Here is a 23,145-nt window from a genome sequence, read left to right on the forward strand (position 1 = left end):
TACTGCGACTCCAGCACTAACTTTTCTTCCTTCCCTGTTTGAGCCTAGGGTGACCAGATGTCCCGATTTTTATAGGGACAGTCCTGATATTTGGGTCTTTTCCTCATATAGGCTCCTATTACCATCCCGATTTTTCACATTTGCTGTCTGGTCACCCTATTTGAGCCACAGAAAGGGCCTGGCTTCTCCTCTGGTGGGCACGGATCCTAATGCTGAGCCCTGTTCCACTTGTATAGAGGCATGATACACTCTGAGCCAGGGGAGGTGGGAGCAACAGTCCATGTGGCCACATAGCACTGGAGCTGAGACTTTTCTTGTTGAGTCTGATACAGCTGATGTGGGTAGTGACTCTACAACCTGGGCTAGCTGGGCACCTCTCCCAGTCTCTGCCCACACAGGTGCTGGAGCACCAGATGTGCATCGTAGCTTGGTCACAAGGGCTTGATTTCTCTAGGCTCTGAAATGAACTTTGAAACATCACATGGAGGACAGAGCCCCAGCACTGCAGCGTCATGGGGCCTCCAAGTGCATCATAGGGGAGAACACTCTAGTCTAATGAACTTATTATGTATGGGCAACAGCTTCTTCCAGCCACCCTGGAGGGCAGAGACCTGGTCCCTCTGTGGGAGAACAAAGCTGCTTGCTCGGCCCCTTATATGGCAGGTAGGTGTTTGCAGAGCACCCCACATCCTCCTGCCATGTGCCTTCAATCACACTGTGTTTAGCTGCAGTTGCCTCACGGAGTTTTTATAGGCTCCATATTGCTGGTTTCTCATGAGATGCACTTTCTGTTTCAATTAACAATAAAACCACAAAGCTGTGAGGAAGCTCCACATCAAGTCCACTTTCTGGTTTCTCTGACCCTGTGGTGACAGGAGGAAGTTGGTGCTTGAGGCAGGAGGAGGGTGATAGTGCTGGCTAGAACCAGGCAAATTGTGAACAAGATTGGTCGAAGCTTTTCCCTCCAGCTAGCTCTAGCAACACATCCATCCCAGCCCTGACCTGCAGCCCTCCTGCTAGTCTTGGTCTTCCCACAGAGCTTTGCCTATGCCCCTCAAGCCTGAGCAACAACGCTCAAACCTTTCCTAAGCAGAGCCAGGTGTTGGCTGGTGACAGACATGGTGGGAAGAGGCGCTTGTAAGTCTGAATCACACGCACTGTAGAAGGCTGTCCTGGAGGAGCTTGTGTGCGTATGTGATGTACGTGCACACACACTCACTCACAGTCGCTCTGCTGTGGTGCATTTTCTTTCTGGGAGGAAACACTGGTTCCATTTGCAGTGTTGCTGCTGGTGCTTTTTGTCTCAACAGGTTCTTTCCTGTACCCCGCATGGAGCAATCTGTTTCTTAATATTTGAGCAATCCAGCTGCACCCTGCCCATGCATAGCGATGGGCCTAGGACACACAAACTTCTATGTATCGTTTAACACTGAGGTTCAGGGTGGACATTGAGCAAATATTTGGGTTTCCTTTGAGCATCTAGTCAAGCCCCTACTCAATGCCACGCCAGCCGGATGTGGGCGTGTTTGTGCATCAGCCTGTCCGACTCCAGCGTGGGACATCATGGCTGAAACATGCAGGGTGGCTGGCAGTGTTGCTGGCTACACCTGCCCCAGATATCCATTTGAAGGCACTCTCCTCAGACTGGCCCGTAGGTGGCAGCACTAGCCTTTGTCCCAGGAATAACCCTGGGAGAGGTTGGGCTCCAGTTCTGCTGTGGGGTGGGGATAAGTGGGAGGGCACTCAGGGCTGCTGAGCCCAGTTCAGCAGCACTGGAGCTGTGCTTAGCACAGGGACCACGGAGAAGGATAAAACCCTGTAAGGTGCAGGGAGCTGAGGCAGCCGCCAGCCCAGGTTAGAACAGTTCCTGAGGGGCTGCCCTAACTTGTACCTAGCTGTCAATGGCTTGTGGGCTTTTCTGCCAGCTGTGAATACCAGAGGGTGGGAATGCAGCAGCCACAACCCCTGCTGCTCTGCCACATGGACTACTGGGGGTGCTTGGGGCTGAGTTAGCACCGGCTCTACTGACTCTGAGTGCTCTGTACAGCAGGGGTTGCTCAGAGGGCACTTATGGCAGCTTTACAGCTCCTATATACTGACACAGCCAGTACAAAAAATGGTGGGGAAATGCTGGCTTGGCCCTTTGTGCCCTGCCCAGCTCCTGCACTTTCCTGGTCCTTGTGGAACCTAGTGACATGGTTCCAGTGATGCACGCTGCATCAAATTCCCCACTGCCCCCTGTATCAAGCCCTGGTGCTCACAGGCTGGGGAAATATCTCCTGTGCGGAATGTGCCACAGGAGGGAGACTGACATGGCCTGCCTGTCAGCTCCACTTCTGTCCAACCTTCACTGGCTCAGGGACAGAAGCTGGTGGCATTGTGAGGTGCCCAGTACCCTGGAAGGCTGCAGCCTGTAGGGGGCACCAACATGTGTCACCTGCTGCTCCAAGTCAGCGGTGTTACCCACACCTTGCATCTGCCCGTTTCTCACCTGCCTCTCAGTTCTTCTGCAGATGGGCAACTCTAGCTAATGCTAGAGACAAACAACACTCCAGGCTGTCCTTACTGGCACCATGGCTCCAAGGTATCTGGCCAAATGGAGTGGTGTAGGGTAGGACTCAGCACAGGGCTGGCAGTGGTGCTGAGTAACGGGTGTGACACAGGCAAGGAGTATGGTACAGCACTGGGTTGGAATGTGGCATGGGGCAGAGGCTGAAAAGCAACTGGCACCTTAGTCCCACAAATGGGAATCTCTTATAATTCAGTTCAGTTTTCTAAAATGATGCACTATTTGTTTTTTGATGACCAGGTTTTTGGTGATGGGATGGCCAGGCCAGATACCACAAGCAAGACAGCAGGGAGGGGCAGGGGACAGGAGGCTGTAGAGAGGGCATGGAGGATTGGGGCCCAAATGCCAGACAAGGGAATGCTAGGGCTCAGCACAAATGCAGGCTGTACCTTTGGACAGCAGGTGTCAAGAGAGCAGGTCAATGCAGAGCATCATTAGTAAAACCAATCTTCAAAGGACATTGCAACGAAGAGCAGCAAAGCAAGGGGTTCTGAGTCTTCTCCTGAACCAGGAGCCTTTGGCCCTGTCTCACCGCAGCAGGAATCCAGCGGGTCCCCTTCTGGGGCTGGGAGAAGGCAGTGCTGGCAAAGGGAGACAGGGAAGCTGACAGGAGGGGTGGTGGTGGTGGTCACCTAACTGTGGTGGGCGATCAGAATGCCAGTGACTTCCACGCCGCCCCCACCCCCAGGCAAGTTTCTCACTGCCCTCCATTGCAGTGCAATTTCTTTTCAGGCAGGCAGCTGAGTCAGGGCACCCATTCCCACTGCAGCTTCCCAGCTCCTATATCCCCCCTCTAGTCTAGTCAGTGGGAGTGTCAGTGTGGTGAATCTATAAAGGACTGGAAAGTTTTTTGGGCAATCCACGAGGCAGCGAAGAGAATGTCTGAAATGGGGCAGAGGAAGGGCAAAGGGAATGAATAAGCAGGGAGCGATGAGGCTGCAGATCAGGGATTCTGGCTGGGACTGTGCCCCTCGGATGGGCAGGCTTGAAGACGGGGTGTTCTCAGAAGTGCACATTGAGCTGGTGAGCTGAATGGAAGGAGGGAGTTGGCACTGACAGCCTCTGGCTTCTGACCCCGCCTCTCCCCACTCCAGGCCCTCCCTCTCCTTGGCACGATGCTCAGAGAGCAAGCCTGAAACTCTGCAAGTGCCCAGGGAAAGCAAGAGCTGTAAGGTGACCGGGAGAAACGGCAGCACCGGCTGGCCAGGGATGGGATCAAGCTGGAGCCCAGCCCACGCAGGGACACACATCACCTGAGGAACTGACTCTGAAACCAAAGAGAGCAGGTGAGGCTGGGCATGTGGGGAGACTGTGGAGTTCCTGCAGGGAGCTGTGGCAACATGGCCAGGCTGACCCAAAGGGCCACAGAGAGGTACTGCAAGAACCTACACTAGGGTGACCAGAGGTCCCGATTTTATAGGGACAGTCCCGATATTTTGGTCTTTTCTTATATAGGCTCCTATTACCTCCCACCCGCATCCCGATTTTTGACACTTGCTGTCTGGTCACCCTAACCTGCACGAAGGAGGAGGAGAGAGAAAACCCAGATCCTCTAACTGTACTGGAGCCCTATGCCAATCTGTGGCATTTGGGGTGTGGGATGAATTGTCTCCCTGCCACAAAACTAACCCCTATGAATGCCAGAGGCTCGGAAAGGCAAATAAACCCAAGTTCGGGAGGGTCCTGCCCTGGAGAGTGGGGTTCACTCCAGAACTAGCAACCAGCAAAACAAAATCACCTGTGGAAATCAAAGGGGCAGGGGCCAGGACCTGGGAGACAACTACTTTGAGGGGGAACAAATTTCACTCCAAGGCCCACACAACAAGTGCTCAGACACAGACTGTAAGCTCTTTGAGGTTATCTGTGTACACAGCACCTAACACAGCGAGGCCCTGATCCCTGATGGGGGCCTCTGGCACCACCACAGTCCAAACACTGGTAATCGAACCCTCTCCAGCATGGGGTCTTGAGCTATCCCCTCCCAGCCCTATTGGCCCCACGTCCAGGCATGCAGGGTTTGGCCTAACCTCAGCAGGCAAGCCACACTGATACTATTACTGCCCCTGAAGGGGAGCTGGCCCCAAGCTTCTCTAGGGATGGGGTCTGGGTTTTGTGGGTGTTAAATAGAAATAGCTGACTGACTCACCGAAAGCAACGTGTGGTGTCACCAGGCAGAGCCCCAGCTCATGTCCCTGGTGGCTCCCTCCTCACTCCCTCCATCACCACCTCTTCCTCCTCACCACAACATGGCTGCTTTCTTTGCCTCTTCTAACATGGCCTCCCACTCCTCAACTCAACATGGCCACCTCCTCACCCCACATGGCCAATGTGGGGTAAGGTTGACTTGCTCCTTGCACTGATCTCCACTAGCTTTGAAAGACTACACAGGTTACCTCCTGCCTCCCCAAAAGGAGTGTGAAGGGCACAGTCCCCATGCATCCCATTGCATGAGGGTCTGTTGGGTGGGAACACTGGCTCTTGGCATCGTTCTGCTGACAGAGAAAAGGGAAGCGCCCTCACCTCCCATCTGGCCTGGCTGAGAAACTGGGTCACTGTGGGGAGGAGCAGGCTGCTTGTGACGTGTGTGGCAGTGTTGAGGTGTTGGGCTGTGTCTTTAGCTTCAGGGAAAGGTCCTTGGGGACCTGGCCCCACTGTGCCTGTTCTTGCTGCTGCTGTGAAGGGAAGGCTCAAAGAGAGAAATTGGGTCATGCTCCCCTTGTGACAGAACTGTGGCATAGTGATTATAGACAAGGGGCCTTACACAGGAAGTTTTACATTACTTCCTCTCGTGTTTTGCAATTTCCTAGAGGAGTGTGGAAGAGGATGAAGGTGCGCCCCTCCTTACCCAGGTCACAGGATGACCCCTGACTGGGTTTGTGCCTCAGCTGCTAAATCACTGAGATGCTTGTCTGTCTGTCAGCAGCCCCCAAATGCCCATCCCTGTATGCAGTGCAATCTGCACACCAACCCCCTGAGTGATGACTTAGGACACACACCCTTGCAATTTCCTGCCAAGAAAGGGTGCGTCACACAGATAGAACAGAGTATTATATCATTTGCTCCTGAAAGGAAGGAGACAGGAGCTTTGAGCTGCTAAAGAAAAATCTGGGCTCTTTACTGACAGTCTCATTCATTTTATTGACACTTTTAAACTGCCTGGGTAAATATACAAACTAGGAGGCACCTGGAATAAAGTCACATGGTTCAGTATCCTTTTCCAGCAGTGAGAGCAAATGAAGGGAGTTTCATAGACTCCAAGGCCAAAAGAGTCCACTGTGATCATCTAGTCTGACCTCCTGTATTGCGTAAGTCACAGAACATCCCCAAAATAATTCCCAGAGCAGATCTTTAAGAAAAACATTCAGTCTTGATTTAAAACTTGGCAGCAGGAAGCATTTGGTGTGGGCAGTGGGAGATCCCCTAGTGCCCCCACCAGCTGTGGCGCTCACTGTTTCTTGGTCACTGTAGATTTGCATGCATGGCCGTTGCAGGGGCTGGTGCTTCACTAACAGCATCTCAGTGCTGCCCACATTGCATGTGGGCTAGAACCATAGGTGGGAACAAAGGGGCTGCTTATGAGAGGGAGTCCATGCTGCATTGTCTGACACTGATCATACATCTTTTTGGGTGGTCATCACTGTTCTACCCCTTACATCCCCTCCCCCTCTATAGGCTCTGCCCTTCTCCTAGACAGATGGGGCCCATCTCCTTCCAGAACCTGGCAATGCTGCACCTTCCATTGGCTATCATCCTGCTGACTATGTAGCCATAGCTACATTGCTATTTTTAGGGTGCTATCTTGATCAAAGCTAGCGTGGGTATGTCTCCCTGAGCTGGAAATTACACCTCCAGCTCCAGTGTAGGCATTCCTCATGTGTCAGGGCCAGGAGCACTGACACATTCAGATGCAGTAAGCCACAGTGACGAAGTTTCTGGGGATCACATTCTGTGCAGTGTATGGGACCTGAACCCTTCCCCCCTCACCCCCCTGGTGCTTGATTTTTTTTTTGGATGAGGTTACAAGTTTGATTGATAAACGTAATAGCGGTGAGGTAACAGACACACTTCAGTAAGGCGTTTGAGATGGTATTGCACAAAATCAACAAGGCACACATTAAACACATTAAAAACTGGTTAACTGACAGGTCTTAAAATGTAATTGTAAATGGGGAATCATGAGTGCATGGGTGTGTTTCTAGTGGGTCCTGCAAGGATCAGTTCTTGGCCCTATGCTATTTACTATTTTTGTCAATGGACTGACTGAAAACATAATGAACAGGGCAGGTCATTTGGATCACTTGATAAACAGGATGCAAGCAAACAATATGGTTTTATACATGTAAAGTCCTACATCTAGGAAAAAAGCATGCAGGTCATACTTACAGGATGGGAGATGCTATCTTGGGTAGCAGTGACTCTGAAAAGGACTTGGGGTCCTGGTGGATAATCAACTGAACATAAGCTCCAAGTGTGACACCATGGTCAATAGAGCTAATGTGATCACTGAATGCATAAAGAGAAACCTCAAGTAGAAGTAGGGGTGTTATTATCACCTCTGTGTGTGGCACCACTGCTGGAATACTGAGTTCAGTTCTGGTGTGCTCAGTTCAAGAAGGATGTTAATAAATTGGAGAAGGTTCAGCCATGGGAATGATTATAACAGACTCCCAGTGCTCAAGCTGTTTAGCTCAACAAACAGAAGGTTCAGGGGTGACTTGAGCAGTCTATAAGTACCTACACAGGGAAAGATAATATCTTTTATTAGGCCAACTTCTGTTGGTAAGAGAGACAAGTTTTTGAGCTGACACAGAGGTCTTCTTCAGGAGCCCTCAAGAAGAGTTCTATGTAAGCTCAATAACTTGTCTCTCTCACCAACAGAAGTTAGTCCAGTAAAAGACATTACCTCACGGACCTTGTTTCTCTAATATCCTGGGACTGACTTGGCTCCAATATCTCTGCATACATGGGGACAGGAGTTTGATAATAGAGGGCTCTTCAATCTAGCAGACAAAGGTGCAACAAGATCCAAGGGCTGGAAGTTGAAGCGAGAGAAATTCAGACTAGAAATAGAATGCAGTTTGTTAACAGTGAAGGTAATTGAGCATTGGAACTATTTACCCAGGGTTGTGGTGGATTTTCCATCAGTGGACATTTATAAATCAAGATAGGATGTTTTTCTAAAAGATTTGTTCTAGTTCAAACAGGAATTAATTCAGGGCAGTTCTATAGCCTGTGTTATGCAGGAAGGCAGACTATATGATCATAATAGTCCATTCTGGCTTTATAACCTATGAATCCTCAGTGCCCTATCAAGGACACCTGAAATTGGGAGCACTTTAGACTGACCAGTTGGGACTGGGAGGGATCCTGGACAATGGCTACTGAGGGTCCCCTCGGCTGGGTGCAGAATCCTGTTCTTGTTCTGAGCTGCTCCAAGCTGCCTCTGGCCTGAGAACGTTTTCCTGCATCCCATCTGGAGGGTGCATCTTCTCACTTCCCCAGTCAGTTTCACAGCCAGTGTCAACAGTGAGAGAAAATATAGAGCTCTGGCCCCAGGATAGCACAAACCTGATAGGAGTGATTGCTGGGAGGGGCAGGGCTGAGGGAAGGACATCAGCAGGGAGGTGAGGGTGGGGAGGCAGGGGAGTGTCCCTTGATGATGATCTGGGCAGGGCACGGAGAGAAGCCGGGATCCATCTCTGTGAGCTGGCAGCAGGCATGTGTCCTATTGGGTGTCACTGTCTCACACCCTTCTGCCCCATGAGGAGAAGATGAGCTTTTGGGAGCCTTGTTCTGCCATTATTGGTAACACTTTTGGAAGGAGGAACTTGCTCCAGAGCAGAGGGATTCCAAATATGTCTTCCCTACCTTCCTCTCAGCTCTGGCCCTGCTCCATCCCCTTCAGCAGATGGCATCTATCTCCGGTATTCATAAGGCCTGTCACCACAGCATTCAAATGTCAAACAACTAACATTTGCATGATGCAGCTCTTTGCCTCTCCCCATTGCTGGAAATGTTCTTCTCTTAGAGAGATGCCATTCCTAGGGGAGACCTCAGTGAAGAGATGGTTTTTGCCCAGAGATCTGAACAGGCTCAGTCTAAGCCACTCATGGAAGATGTGTTCCACAGCTGAGGTCCCATCACCAAATACACTCTGCCCTGAACTTAGGTTTGCTGAGCTCTATCATCCCAGGGGAGCTTTGTGTTATTCTACTCTATATGGGAGATTCCACAAACCACCCAGTGCAATTTCATGCCTGGTATTCTCAGTGACTCATTCCTTCAGTCCTGAAACTGGGCTCATTGTGCAGAGTTGGGGAGTTTCCTGTGCAGTTTTGTAAAGAGGACACATCCACTTCCTCACTCTGTGGAATCCTAAACACCTTAAAGCGCTGTCACCAGTGAGATAATGTTGCTGTCCCCATGGTGAATTGCAGAGTTTACAGGGTTTCCATTGGTTAATCATTCCATCTTCTGAGATAAGGAGCTGTGGAATGTTCCCTATCTCCCAGCTGTCATGACACTTTACTGCCAGGTTATGTCCACTAAGGAGAGACCCTGGCACAGAAAGATGTGTCAGTTCAGAATCTGACAGTGGCTTCTCCCATCTCAGGCTCTCTGCAGCCTCCAGGGCTAAAGGAATAGTGAGTAGTTCCTATTTATCACTATTTTTATAGTGGCATCCACATACAATCAACAATAAAATTCTTCCTTAGAGGTTTTTAAGGTCAGGCTTGAAAAAGCCCTGGCTGGGATGATTTAGTTGGGGAGTGGTCCTGCTTTGAGCAGGGGGTTGGACTAGATGACCTCCTAAGGTCCCTTCCAACCCTGATATTCTATGATTCTATGAACAACAATAGCAAAGTCCTTAGTGGACTTCAAAAAGTCTCTCACATTCCTCCCTTTTCAGAATCAAAACTCTTTAGGATAGAGTGTGGGGTTGTTTTTTGGGGGGTGATAGTAGTGGGTAAGGGTTTGAGAATAGATGGGGGTGTTCATATTGTGAGCGCCACGTAGAGTGGAAAGGCTTTCTCAAAGAGGAAGACCTTGCAGTGGTTCCTCACGATATCAGGCTCTGGATTTGCTTGATCACTTCTGGAAGACTGTTCCATGCATTGTCCCCAGCCCTCATGAGCTTCGCCCAGGGCTTTGAGATTTTTATTGCCCCAGAGGCGACCAGCTTTCATGATGATTCACTGTTCAAAATTCGGTTCCCGATGTAGCCAATCCATTAATTTCTTTGAAAATTAGGACCAAGACCTTAAACTGGTCTTGGAGCAGGTGGAGGGACTTGAGCACAGGCCTGATGTGCTCATGGCAGCCTATGCCATGGAGAAAGTGGGCATCCACATTCTGTATCAGTTGGAGCCTGTGCATCATCTTGACATTCAGTTTCAGATACAATGATCTACTGTAACCCAGTCTGGAGGTGACAAATGCATCGATTAATATGGACAGGTCCTCGTCCGGGGGGACTGGCCTAAGTTTCCTAACCATCTGAAGGTGAAATAAGGCATTTTTGGAAACTGATACTGCCTGTTTATCCAAGCTTAGCAAGGAATCTAACAAGACCCTGAGGTTTTGTACCACTCTGACCAACGGGGGCTGCATGCCTTCAATGAAAGGTGGAGACAACATCCTGGCCAGCTCTTCAAAGTGTTTCCTGTTTCCAACTAGCATCCTTTTGGTTTTGCTCAGGTTTAGCTTGAATCAGTTGCTCGTCATCCAAGAGCTTATTTCTTGTAGGCATTCTGGCACTTTAGTAGTGGCAGTGGTTGCATCAAGTGAGGATGAGATAAACAGTTGTGTCCTTGGCATACCGTTGGCAGCTGAACCCATGAGGTCTGTCTCTCTCTCCCAGTGGTCTCATGTAAGTAGTGAAGAGAAGCAGGGATAGTGTGGATCCAACAGGTCCCACCAAGTGAGGCCTTTAGAGAGGAGGAGCCACTACCCATCACCACTCTGGGTCTGCCGGAGAGGAATGATTGGAGTTACTGTAATGCTGAACTGACTACTCCAGTTATGTCACATAGGTGTGTTAGTAGCGCCTTGTGGTCCACTGTATCCAAGGCTTCAGAGAGGTCCAGCACAGTGAGTATGGAGATCTGACCTATGTCCATGGCCATGAGACGATTGTCTTTTAGTGTTACTACTAGTGTTACTAAGCTTGTGCTGTGCCTTGAGCTGAACCCTGATTCTGAGATATCCAATGGGTTGGCTGATGTCATATGTTGGAACTATTTTCTCCATTATTTTGCCCAGGTATGGAAGGTTGAAGACAGGATGGTAGCTGGAGAGATCTTCAGGGTCAAGTGTTGGCTATAGTTGATGACTGGGTGAACTACTGCATTTTCCAAGGAGTTTGGTAGGTGTGCATCTCTGAGGGGGCACTGACTATTTCCATTAGGAGTAGGCAGACTTGTTATGCTTTGGCTTGTACCAGCAAAAGCGGCACGGATCTGTTTCACAGGTTGTGGCTCTAATACATTTCAGGGCTTTTTGAGCTTTGACTTGTGTGATTGAGCCAGACTCAGTCATGGGCCATGGGGCAGGTAATACAAATCATATCGGGGAGGAATTTTCTGTCTCAGTTAGCTCCATAGGTATTTGGCTGATCTTATCAGTGAAGTGTGCTGACAGCTCTTCACTATGGTCGATGCTTGGCTCTGGAGTCTGGGCTACGCAGTCGGGGTTGATTAGCTGGTTCACTGTATAGAATAGCTCTGATGGCCCTGATTCTGCTGCATTTATTGTTGATGAGTAGAAGGCTCATTTTAACTCTGTTACTGCAGTGGCCTAGTCCTGGAAGTGCTGTTTGTGCTGCTGGCTGAGGGATTCAGAATGTTTTTTGCATCTCTGGGGTTTGAACTTTCTGCCTGTGTACCTCAACTGCTGTCGTTCATCTCTCAACCCTGGTGTCTTCTTGGTCAGTGGGGGGTGGAGGGACTGGATGGGTTGGGTGCCAATGGTAGTGGACAACATGTGATTGTACTGTACTAACTCGTTGGTGCTTTGGCCTTGTGTTAGCGTGGCTTTTCTCCTAGGGCAAGTTGAAAACCTAGGGAGTTCAGTAGTCTTCAGCAGTGGACCAACTTTGGTTGTTCATTACCATTGTGGAATGGCTCTGATCTCTGCCTAGATGAGGTGTGATCAGATGAGGAAGTGTATGATGGTGACATCTCCAATATCCAATCCTAGACCGAAGAAAGGCTTCAACATATGTCTGGCTGCATGTATGAGTTCAGAGACTACCTGGGAGAATCCCATGGTTTCCCCTTGGGGACTACTAGAAAGAAAACTCCAACCACTCCTTAGCAGCTGAGTGGACACAGGCTTGTCCCTACTGTTCCATTCACCCCATTTTATTCTTCCTTTCTTTCTGTATAGGACTGTTCAATAGAGCAGCTTCTGTCTGGGCAGCAAGTCAGATCTACACTCTCCTTCAGTTAGGAGAGAAAGTGTTTAATGCTTCTCAGGGACACACTGGCCAGACCAAATGCCTGGTTGAAGTGGGCACCACTTCAAAATAAATCAAACTTCACCTGACCCAGAGGGATCTTCTAGCCAGTAAACACTCACAGGAAGCCTCTACCTTGTGCATATTCAAAAAGGAATTGATGGACAGAGCCCTGGAGTGGGACATGGCAGCTGTTTCTATGGCCAGATTCTCAACTGGTGTAAACTGGCTTATTTCTATTGACTTCAATAGAGCACTACTGATTTATGAACCTGCAGATATCTGATCGATCACTGGGCATTTATATCATGCTCATCACATTGATTGCCGATTAACGTCAATATTCTACGGTGCTCTAGGAGAGCAGAGAAAAAAGAATCCTGGATCCAATAGAAACTGCAGAGGAATTTTAGGGAGGCATAAGGTTACATCAACTAGTCAGCTTAGGGGGCTGAGAACCTGACATTCTTGTGAAAAGTATCACAGGTGGTCAGGAGGTTCAGCATTTCATCTCCTCTGGAATATCATGCCTCCCACAGCACAGTCACCTGGCATCATAGTGGGGCGTTGATTTAGCACTGACTCAGAGGGACAAGGGCCAGCTCCTAAATCCCCAGCAACATTTCCTGTAGTGTCTGGATTTCCCGTGGTTGTTTCTCAAGGAAGTCATTATAACCAAAGGCAATGCTACAATCCTGCAGCATTCCTCACAGGAAAGCCACGTCACAGCTTGCAGAAGTGTCCTGCATCTGGTAACAGCAGCTTTGGTGAAGGTTGCTAGACTTTCCTACTTTCCCATTTTTCTCATCTGTTTACAGTGGAACTGGCTGAGCTCCATTTGTTAATATTTGATAGGGCCTGCCTGCCCTCTGAACTCAAGGCGTTTGCTCTCCAAGGATACTGACTAATATAATTTAGCTCTGTAATAAACCTGTGCAGCAATCTGCACCTTTGGTAGCTGGAGGGAAATTGCAGAGAGTGTTTAGTTTGGGCTTGAAGATCCAGTTCCATCTGGAACACAAGTAAATACTGCAATCAAGGGATATGATTGACACTAGTGCTGGATGTCCTGCAGGTGGAAATCCTACACAGCAGCCTTGTATGCTCCCTTTGCACCTCAGTCTCACCTGCATCCCAGTCCACCTGCAGGATTCTTATTACCGTAGGTCCAGGAATCACAGTCAAGGATCAGGGTCCTGTTGTACTAGGCACTGTACAGCCAAGTAATGAGGAAGATAGTCCTTGCCACAGAGAGCTCACAATCTACATGTCAGATAGGATACAACAGGTAGATGAAAGAGACAAACAGGACGGGAGGTTGATATAACACAATAAACAGAGGTCTGCCGGCTTCTGCCCTGCACCATTGTAAACCAGCATCCTCACTACCATGCACTATCACCTTGTCTTCTTCTGAACATGTGTACAGTTGTGAGCCACACGCAGCTTCTCTGGGCATCATGCCCTTGATGAGAAGAATGTAGCAATTTCATTGAGTCATGGATTTTAAGCCCAGAAAGTACTATTAAAACCATCTAGTCTGACCCCCCCAGTATAACACAGACCAGAGAATAGCACCCAATAAACTCTGTATCAAGCACATAACTATAGCATGTCTGTTAGAAAATGATCCAGTCTTGATTTAAAGACTTCAAGTGATAGAGAATCGACCACAACCCTAAGGATGGTGTTCCAGTGGTTAATTAACCTCACTGTAAAAAATACGCACCTTATTTCTAATTTGACTGTGTCTAGCTTCACCTTCCAGCCTTTGGATTGCATTATGCCTTTTTCTGCTAGATTAAAGAGCTGCTATCGGAAATCTTTCCCCCATGTAGATACTAATAGACCAGGGTGGGCAAACTACGGCCCACAGGCCGCTTCCGGCCCATCAGGCCTTTTAATCCGGCCCTCGAGGTCCCACTGAGGAGCAGGGCCGTAGGCTTGCCCCACTCTGGGGCTTCAGCTGGGAAGCAGGGTCAGGGGCTTTCTGTGAGGCTTCTGGAAGCAGTGGCACATCTCCCCTCCGGCTCCGGCTCCTAGGTGTAGGGGCAGCCGGGAGTGGGAACCACAGCCAATGGGAGCTGCAGTGGTGGCACCTGCAAACGGGGCAGCGCGCAGAGCATAGGAGCTGGAGGGGGGACATGCTGCTGCTTCTGGGAGCTGCTTGAGGCAAGCACCGCCTCAAGCCTGCACCCCTGACCTCCTCCTATGTCCCAAGCCCCTGCCCCAGCCCTGATCCCCCTCTCACCCTCTGAACCCATCCCAGAGCACCCTCCTGCACCCTAAACCCCTCATCCCCCGTCCCACCCCAGAGCCCTCCCCCTCCCCCCTGCACCAGCACAGAGCCCCCTCCCACACCCTGAACTCCTCATTTTCTGGCCCCACCCCATAGCCTGCACCCCCCCGCCGGAGCCCTCACCCCCTCCCACACACTAACCCCCAATTTCATGAGCATTGATGGCCCGCCATACAATTTCCATACCCAGATGTGGCCCTCAGGCCAAAAAGTTTGCTCACCCCTGTAATAGGCTGTGATCAAGTCACCTCTCAACCTTCTTTTGGTTAACTTGATAGGTTGAGCTTCTTAATGCTTTCACTGTAAGGCATGTTTTCCAGACCTCCAGTCATTACCATTTTTCAACATTCCTTTTTAAAAGTGGACAGCAGAACTGAACACACTATTGCAGCAGTGGTCTCACAACTGCCCTGTACCGAGGTAATACCAGCTCCCTACTCCTACTTGTATGCCCTTGTGTATATGTCTATGGTCATATTTGCCCTCTTTGTTACAGCATTGCACTGGGAGCTCATGTTAAACGGGGTACCTATCATGACCCTTCAGTCCTTGTCAGTGTCACTGCATTCTAGAATACTGTGTCCCATCATTTAATGTGACCTACATTCTTTGATGCTAGTATGACTTGCAACTGACTGTATTAAAATGCATATTATGCAAATGATCGCACCTTACCAAGCGATCCAGGCTAGCCTGTACAACTGGTCTGTCCCCATCGTTTTTTTACCAATTTTTGTGTCGTCTGAAATTTTACCAGTAGTGGTTTTAGCTCTTCTTCCGGATTATTGATTAAGCTGTTTAATAGCATTAGGGCCAAGAACAGAGCTCTGCGGGCCCCTGCTAGGAACACCCATGTTGGATGACTTTTCCCTGTTTACAGCTACTTTGTGAGATTATCATGTAACCATTTTTTAATCCATTTAATCCTTTGATGCTGGAAATGGTGGTGGGAATGACCAGCCAACCAGACACTGGTGCAACAGACAGATCTAAGTTAGTGCCCTTTACAGCCAAAGTATATACCGTCTCCATCCCCACGTTCTAGCAGGAAGCTCGCCCCTCACAACAGAGTTTCAGAGCCGGTTTCTTCAGGTTGCTGCTAGCAGGACAATCCACTGTGAGGGGGATTACCAGCTGGTGTCTGTAGATTCAGGGTTGGTGATGGGATGTGGTGCAGACTGAGTGGCAATCCTGAGAGCACTGGGACCTGCTGGGCACAGCTTACCCTGAACTCCTGCTCTGGGTTTGAGAGGCCAAATACTGTAGATACCCTTTATTCTTGGAGGGGGCCCTGTCACTGAGCACACCATTCACTAGTTTATGCCTTTTGTCCTTGCCCTTGATGTGACTTTGGCCTTTTGTTAATGGTGCTACACAAGTGTTGGCTTCCTAGTGGAACGGGCACTGGGGCATGGTGATAAAGCAAGTGTGCCCACGTCATCCAGTGCCTGCCTGGAGCAGCTGCTTTGCTTCAGTCAGCTGCACTTTTGTCTTCTGTGACACTGGGAGCTTTTGGTGAGTTTTGTCAGTTGCCTCCTCCTGATTTCTGCCTGTGGTCCCTCATTGCAGCTGGTGCCCTGGGTGACGGGCTGCTGCCTTTCTGAAAATGCCAGGCAGGGAAATGAGCTAATTTCAAAATCTTTAGGGAGATTCTGGGGGCTGCTGAGGTGCTCAGAACCTTCTGAGGCCCGACTCCCGCATGGGATGAAGCTACTGGATGCAAGTTACTCATCTCCTGCAGGGGAGAATCAGGACTCTGGGCTGTAGATATTCTGAGATGCAAGTGGAGCCATTTTATGGCTCTTTCCCTTCCCTGGGGATTCATTTGCCAGACACACACAACTCCTGGGCCCCTCCTGTTGATGTGCAACCTGGGACATATCCCACCTGGATTCTGAGCTCACAGCTGCACTGGGATGGGACTCCACTTTGAAATGACTCTTCTCTGTGTGGCTCAGAGATCAGTGTTCTGAAACTGGGACTGCCTCCAATTCGGGGGGACCTGAGGCCCCTCTCAATGCTGATGGACAGTGTTCTTCCAAGAAGCCCCTTTAGCAGCTCTTCAGGGATTTCTCCAGAGCAGAATGTGTCTCCAGGCGAGACTCTTTCCTCTCAAGTGACCCTGCACTCTTTCCTTTGTAAATCACCCCTCTGGGATTTGCAGCATCGTTGAGGACATGCTAATTAGTCTGAATCTGTTTTTGAGAGGCTGTGCTGACATCGAGTGTGGGGCTGCTAAGGCTCACAAAGATCTCATTGTTAGGAAAACAGTGGGATTATCTGAGTAGCTGCTAGAGTTTGGGGGGCGGGAGAAACAGGCTTTTCTTCTGACGTATACTTGTAGGGTCTCATATGTGCTTTGTGTCACTCAGGGGGCTTAGAAAGGGGTAAAGACCCAAAGGTGGGAGGCATTGGAAAAACCCCACAAACGATCATCTAAGCAGCAGGAATGCCTGGGAGAGGAAGATCTGGCCCCCTAGATTCTTCATATCTGACACCGGTTGAGATCAGTGATTAATGGATGTTTTTATTATTGTTGCTTTTTCAGAGATTGGCTTCAGGCAATGGCCACTTTGGTGGGGACATTCCCAGTTGCTCTGTTGACTCCAATACCCACTTTCCAGCTGACAGCAAATACCACCAGCGATGGAGAGGAGAATTGCGTCTTCAATGAGGAGTTTAAGTTCATTCTGCTGCCTGTGTCCTATGGGTTTGTCTCTGTGGTGGGGCTGCTGCTCAATTCCTGGGCCTTGTGGATGTTCATCTGCAAGATGAGGCCCTGGAATGCCACCACCACCTACATGTTCAATCTGGCCCTCTCAGACACCCTGTACGTGCTTTCCCTCCCCACCCTGGTCTATTACTATGCTGACCGCAACAACTGGCCCTTTGGGGAGGGACTCTGCAAGATTGTGCGCTTCCTCTTCTATGCCAATCTGTACTGTAGCATACTCTTCCTCACCTGCATCAGCGTGCACCGCTACATGGGGATCTGCCACCCCATTCAGTCGCTCAGGTGGGTGAAGACCAAGCATGCCCGCCTCATCTGTGTGGGTGTGTGGTTCATTGTCACCATCTGCCTCATACCCAACCTGATCTTTGTCACCACCAGCTCCAGGGGCAATGACACCCTTTGCCACGACACCACCAAGCCCGAAGAGTTTGACCACTATGTGCACTACAGCTCCTCAATCATGACCCTCCTCTTTGGCATCCCCTTTCTGGTGATCATCGTGTGCTACAGCCTGATGGCGAAGAGGCTTTGGAAACCCAGCCTATCCAGCTCCAACCAGAGCATCCCCTTCTACAAGAAACGCTCTATCAAGATTATCATCATTGTAATCACAGTCTTCGCCATCTGCTTCCTACCCTTCCACATCACACGGACATTGTACTATACTGCCCGGCTCTTCCAAGCCAACTGCAGGACCCTCAACATCATCAACTTCACCTACAAGATCACACGGCCTCTGGCCAGCATCAACAGCTGCATAGACCCCATCCTGTACTTCCTGGCTGGGGATAAATACAGGGGAAGGCTGCGTCGGGCTGCAATCAAAATGCCCAATGCCGAGAACACATCTACTCTAGCCCTCGTCTCACAACTCAAGAATGGCTTCTCTACCTCCCGAGGTGCCAGCTACTCCATAAATGATGCCTGAGAAAAGGGGGTGAAACTGACCGACAATGGAAGCAGCGAGGGGTATTGAAAGGGCTAGAGTCTGGGGAGTCAGTATGCATCGAGGCCAGCATGTGGGACCAGCATTAGGGAAGGCAATAGAGTTGCTGGATTAGTCTCACTCCAGAATGGAGGTCTCCTCCATCTCCTCCTAATCTCTGTGAATTATTTCCCCACTGTGCTGTGTCTGCTTCTGACACAATCATTTTGGCACCAGGTTTAACCTCTGAATGCTTTTGAACTAGGTTTACACTCCCATGCTCAGAGAATGCTCCACCCCTCTCACACAGACTGAACATCTATCTCAGAGCCAGGGATATTCCCTGTCTTGTCATAGCTTGGGAGGACCACCCGGAGTAACGCCAGTGGGAGTTCAGAGAGAAGAGACCCCTACATGCCATAAGGAAATGGGGGAGGCCAGAGGGATTGTCTTATGAAGAGTACGAGAGACTCACAGGTAGCGAATTCCCTGCTTCAGATGCAAGTGGGGGCAGAGCAGAGGGAAGGGAGGGGACATGGTGACACTTCGCTGGTCAGAAGCCTAGGAACCTAGAAGCCCCAGTGCCTGAGGCTGAGAGCAAAGAGATGGAGGATTTTACCATAGGAAAGGAGCCAGCAATTGACCACAGGCCACAAAACTGGCCTCCTGACTTCTTTTGGGAGAAGCCCAAGTAGGCTGTTTCAAGTAGCCTGGGACCCTGGGCTGCTGACAAGGGAAGATCACAGCCTAGCGTGTGCGGTACAATGCTAGGGAGCTGAGGACTTAGAATAGGGCATGCTGGGTCTAATGACATGCTATGTACGGGGGTCCAGGGAAGAAGAAAGGAGCCTGTCTTCCCAGGCACAGAAAACCCATATAGAGCTTCCTTCAAAGTGACCCAGAGACAATAGAGACCCCTGCTGAAAAATAAATAGGGACAATGCTTATAAAGAAGAATATTTAGCACATTATAAACAGTAACTAAGTGACCTAATGGGGTCAACACTGGGTCAAAGCGTGCGGGAGGGGAGATAGAGGGGAGCTCCCGCAGCTAGGAGTCGAGGTGCAGCATATGCTATTGAGGACAACACGACGGTCAGACAGAGAAGGGGAGAAGAAACAACTGACCTGGATTCCTGGGCCCAGTGGCCTGACCTTTTGCTGGCCATAGTTTCAGCAGTAGGGGGGAGTCTGTCATGTCAGGAATCTTTCCTGACCATGCTCAGATGACGCTATGTCATGGCCTGAGTCAGTATTTGTTCGGAGCAGTGGCTGCCATGCCAGCTGCGAACTCCCTGCTGGCAGAAGGGTATCTCCTGGATTACTGACCATCACTAACTTCACCTCATTTGCCTTACTTCCCTTTTGCTGCTCTAAGCTGGGGGAAACTGAGTCTGGATCAAAAGCAAAAGTAGCTGAGCTGCTGTTGACAGTGCAGGCACCATGCCACGAGGCAGCCAGGGCTGGCAAGGGAGCACTTTCAGGGCACTGGTTCTAGCAATGCAGAAGAGAGACTGGGGCTGGCTCTGGCAGGATGCAGGTGACGGGGTAGTGATGCATACAGAGTTAAAGCCTGAGTAGTGGCCATGGAACCGTGTGTGTATTGTAGATGCTGTTACACGTCTCTGTCCCTTTGTGTACGGGAGGGCATGACTCGCCATATAACTAACAGAGAAGGCACCACAGCACCTTTGCTCCCCACTCTCCTAGCTCCAGGTGGCTGGAGGGTGGGCAGAGCCCCCAGGGCAATGAAGCCCATGAAAGCAACTAATTGATCCATGAATAAAATGTTTTCCTGAGCAATTTTCCTAAGGCCCAGGACTGTTTCCCTCCCTATTGCCACCAGGAAATCAATAAACAGGAGAGAACTGGCATGCATGAGAATCTTTTAAATGGCTCATTGAAGGTCCATTTGGCTCAGCCAAGCTGTGAAGTGTCCATTGCTGAAAGCTGAGAAAGGAAGAAATGCCAGGTGACACGTCTGCCTGGGCTCAGTGGCTTGGCACATTTCCTTAGGGCCTCAGGAGAGTTCAGAGCCAGTTTCACCCCTCAGGACTCCTGGAAATGGCCAGAGTGAGTTTTCCACTGCAGTCAGAGTGGGGAAACAACTGAGGGCACACCTGCTACCTCCTGATAGGTCTTGTAAAGGGGAAGGGTAGCGGAGGGGAAGGCCCAGGTGGTTTCCCAGGGCCTCCAAAGAAGGTCTTAGATGATTTGTGAGGTTGGTATTGTACCGAATGGAGACTCCAAGCTCAGCATGTTTTGCACCTACATTTCTCCTGCTGGGGAAATTTCCCCAGTGCCTTTAGGTCTGCACTTAGTGGGCTCAAGTATTCAAATAAAAAGGTTTGAGCCTCAAGCAGAAAGGCCTGTGGTAGGAAGGGGGCATTTTCCCTCCTTTTTGCTAATTTTTCCCACCAGCTCATACCTGAAATGGCTTTCACACACCCCAGCACCATCCACCCCCACACGCACCATGTCTCAGTGCCTCTCCCACAACTGAGAATGGGCTTGTTTACACAGGTTCCGGCATTTCAGCCTCTGAAAGGTGCCCCTTAGATTCTGGTTTCTCCCCTACTTCGTGATGAGAGTCAAGGGGCAGGAAAGATTCACCACTTTATGTTCCATTTTTCTCTGCCAGATATTAGTTAAACTCCAACAAACATTTCTAAAGCCAGTGAAAAGCTTCCCCCCCAACCCAATAAGTCCCTAGTATGACCTGACCTGGCACCTCTGCTGACTAGGGCATGTGGGTTTGCTTTTAATATTAGCATTTCTGCAGGGAAGCCAGGAAATTGGGAGTGTAAAGTACTTAGAGGCACTATAACAGAAAGTTAACAAGCTCTTCAGAATGTTTCCTTTAGTGGTGTTTACTTTTGAAATGTTTGCATAGCTCTGTTGTTTAATTGTGTGGGCATACGGGTAGTATCTGCAAGGGAGCATACAGGTGAGTGTGTGAAGTGCTCCAGCAATGATGCTGGAGGATACTAACGCATTAGGGTGTAATGAATTAGGTATTCCACATTCTAGAATTCATGAGCCCAGCCTGCCTTATGTGGGGAGCAGAGCTGGGGCAGGAAGGGAGACATGCACAGGGGGAGGACCATCTCTGCCTATGGAAATCTGAGGGGGGAGCTGCAAAGCAACCTGTTTGTTCTCCCCACGGGATTGTGTTCACATGACTCAGCCTGGCCTCATGGGTGATCTTTGCTTTCAATGCTGCTGTCATCTACACCCAGGAAACAGCTCACCAGGGTGCCCCGGCCTGGGCCCAGCACTGGGCACTACCCCATCACCAGCTTTTCCTACAGCGAAGCGAAAGCTTTAAGCTAACAGAGGGGTCTTGTGCCATCACCTTCTCTGCTTGCAGAGGCTGGGGGGTCAGGTGCAGAAGCTGCCCTCTACCCCTGAATACACTCTGAGGCCAGAAACAAATTTCCTAGCAGGGTGCTCTGCACCAGGTGCTGATGTCTCCACCTCAGAGGCAGCTGAATTTCAGTGGGGCTGTGGGCATGCAAATTGCTTTGGGAGCTTTGGAAATGGAGGAAATTATTACCATGGTTTCAGCCCTGTTTCTTCACAGACTCCATAGAAAGCAGTACCTCCCTGTGCGGTGCCCCTGATCTGCATCCTCCAGGTTTAGTACCAGCATGTCCCACGAGCGGGGCTAATCCATGCACTACTTTGCCTCTGATACTGCAATGCGGGTGGCCTCAGACATTCCCCACTCGGGGGCCCTCAGCAGCTGCTCCAGCAGGCATCAGGCTGAGGCTTTGCTCACAAGTGATGGCATTAGTCGAGCAGCTTTTGTTCTATGGAGTTGAGCTCCTCAGGGAGGTTAATCCCAGCCTTAATGCTGGGCTTTCCCCATGCTGGTACCAGCTGCCTGACATTACTCACTGGGCTTGGAAAAAAAAACACACTAACCCCTGGGACCTGAGCTAAGCGCCAGGGGCTGGGTGCAGAAGCTCCTGCCCAGGGAGCTACCCAGCTACATTCCCCTGGCATCCTTAGAATCTTCTCACCACAAAGAGCCTAGAGCTAGGCCAGGACCCTCCACTCAGTGCTCCCATAAGGTGTCACAGCCCCCCCATTCTGGGCCTCCAGGCATGGCAGCAGAGCACAGCTGAGAGCCACTGAGGTAGCTCAGAGCAGAATTACAGGGTCCCAGGCAATTGAAAAGGAGCCCAACAATAGAAACTGTGACCACAGGAGCAACCGTGCCATCCCATGGGCTTGACAATGGCTAAGGACTTCCTCCCCCTCTTTCCCCTTAAGCTACTCCATGCACAGGGGCTTGCGACAGACCCTTTGTCATTTGTACAGTGGGAGCAGCAGGCTAGCAGTCCCCTCAACCAGCACAGGAAGGGCCTGCAGGGGGAGCCACGTTCACTGCTCAAGAGCACGGTCTTCAGCAGGGAATGGCTAGTGCAGCCCTTTGGGCTGTCCTATTGAATCCTTGGAACAACATGTAGAGGCCTCCCTTCTCCAAAGAACAATGAGGTGTGTTTGAAAGCCCTTAGGAGTGTGTGCTCTGCGCTTGTGCATGGAGGGGTATATGTATCTGTGTACATATACCTTCACATGTGTAAGGAGCAGTGTGTGTTTGTGCGCATGTCTGGGTATGGAGGGGGATGTCCAGGCACATGCTTGGTTATGTTCTTGGCATGTATGTATGTATGTATGTATGTATGTATGTGTATGGACTACCGCATGGCACTTCCCCACCTGCAGAATTGCCTCCTTCTCACACAATGTGGTCCATGTCAGTATATTTATACAAATGTATTCAACACAGAATCATCGAGGTGAGCGATGGACAAGCCCCATTAGATTGCCCCATCCAGCCCTGGAGCCAAAGCAGGATTGGCCCCTACAGCACAGTCCAGACCTACTGTTTTGTCAGACCCAGCCTGAAATGCCCCATGTCCTGGGGCTCCCACCCCTTCCCTTAGGAGACAACACTCAAGCTCAGTACATTTCAGTGACAGGAGGTTATCCCTGAGAGACAGTCTGCATCTTCTCATCATCAATTGCCTCCAAACCTCCTAGTTACACCTGCCTTTACTCATAACTAACCTCTTGCCCTCCCTAGGGGAACACACTTGTCAGAGGTTTGCAGACTTGGCCCACCCTGCTTTGTCACTCCAGGCTTTCCCTC

At 50.1% G+C, this 23,145-nt stretch overlaps 1 protein-coding gene across 1 annotated transcript; it reads left to right on the forward strand.

Annotated features, from left to right (window-relative positions):
• The first annotated feature begins 3,720 nt into the window (after positions 1–3,720).
• P2RY4 (pyrimidinergic receptor P2Y4) lies at positions 3,721–19,842 on the forward strand. The gene is made up of 2 exons (XM_074963133.1): positions 3,721–3,855; positions 16,874–19,842. The coding sequence occupies exon 2, from the start codon at positions 16,890–16,892 to the stop codon at positions 17,985–17,987; it is 1,098 nt and encodes a 365-aa protein (XP_074819234.1). The 5' UTR covers positions 3,721–3,855; positions 16,874–16,889; the 3' UTR covers positions 17,988–19,842.
• Positions 19,843–23,145: the final 3,303 nt, after the last annotated feature.

This window comes from Natator depressus, chromosome 9, assembly GCF_965152275.1.
Source record: "Natator depressus isolate rNatDep1 chromosome 9, rNatDep2.hap1, whole genome shotgun sequence".
In the NCBI taxonomy this organism is placed as follows: Eukaryota; Metazoa; Chordata; order Testudines; family Cheloniidae; genus Natator; species Natator depressus.

What these genes read in the sequence shown, in the direction of transcription:
- P2RY4 (XM_074963133.1), top strand. Translation starts at nt 16,890, where the DNA reads ATGGCCACTTTGGTGGGGACATTCCCAGTTGCTCTGTTGACTCCAATA.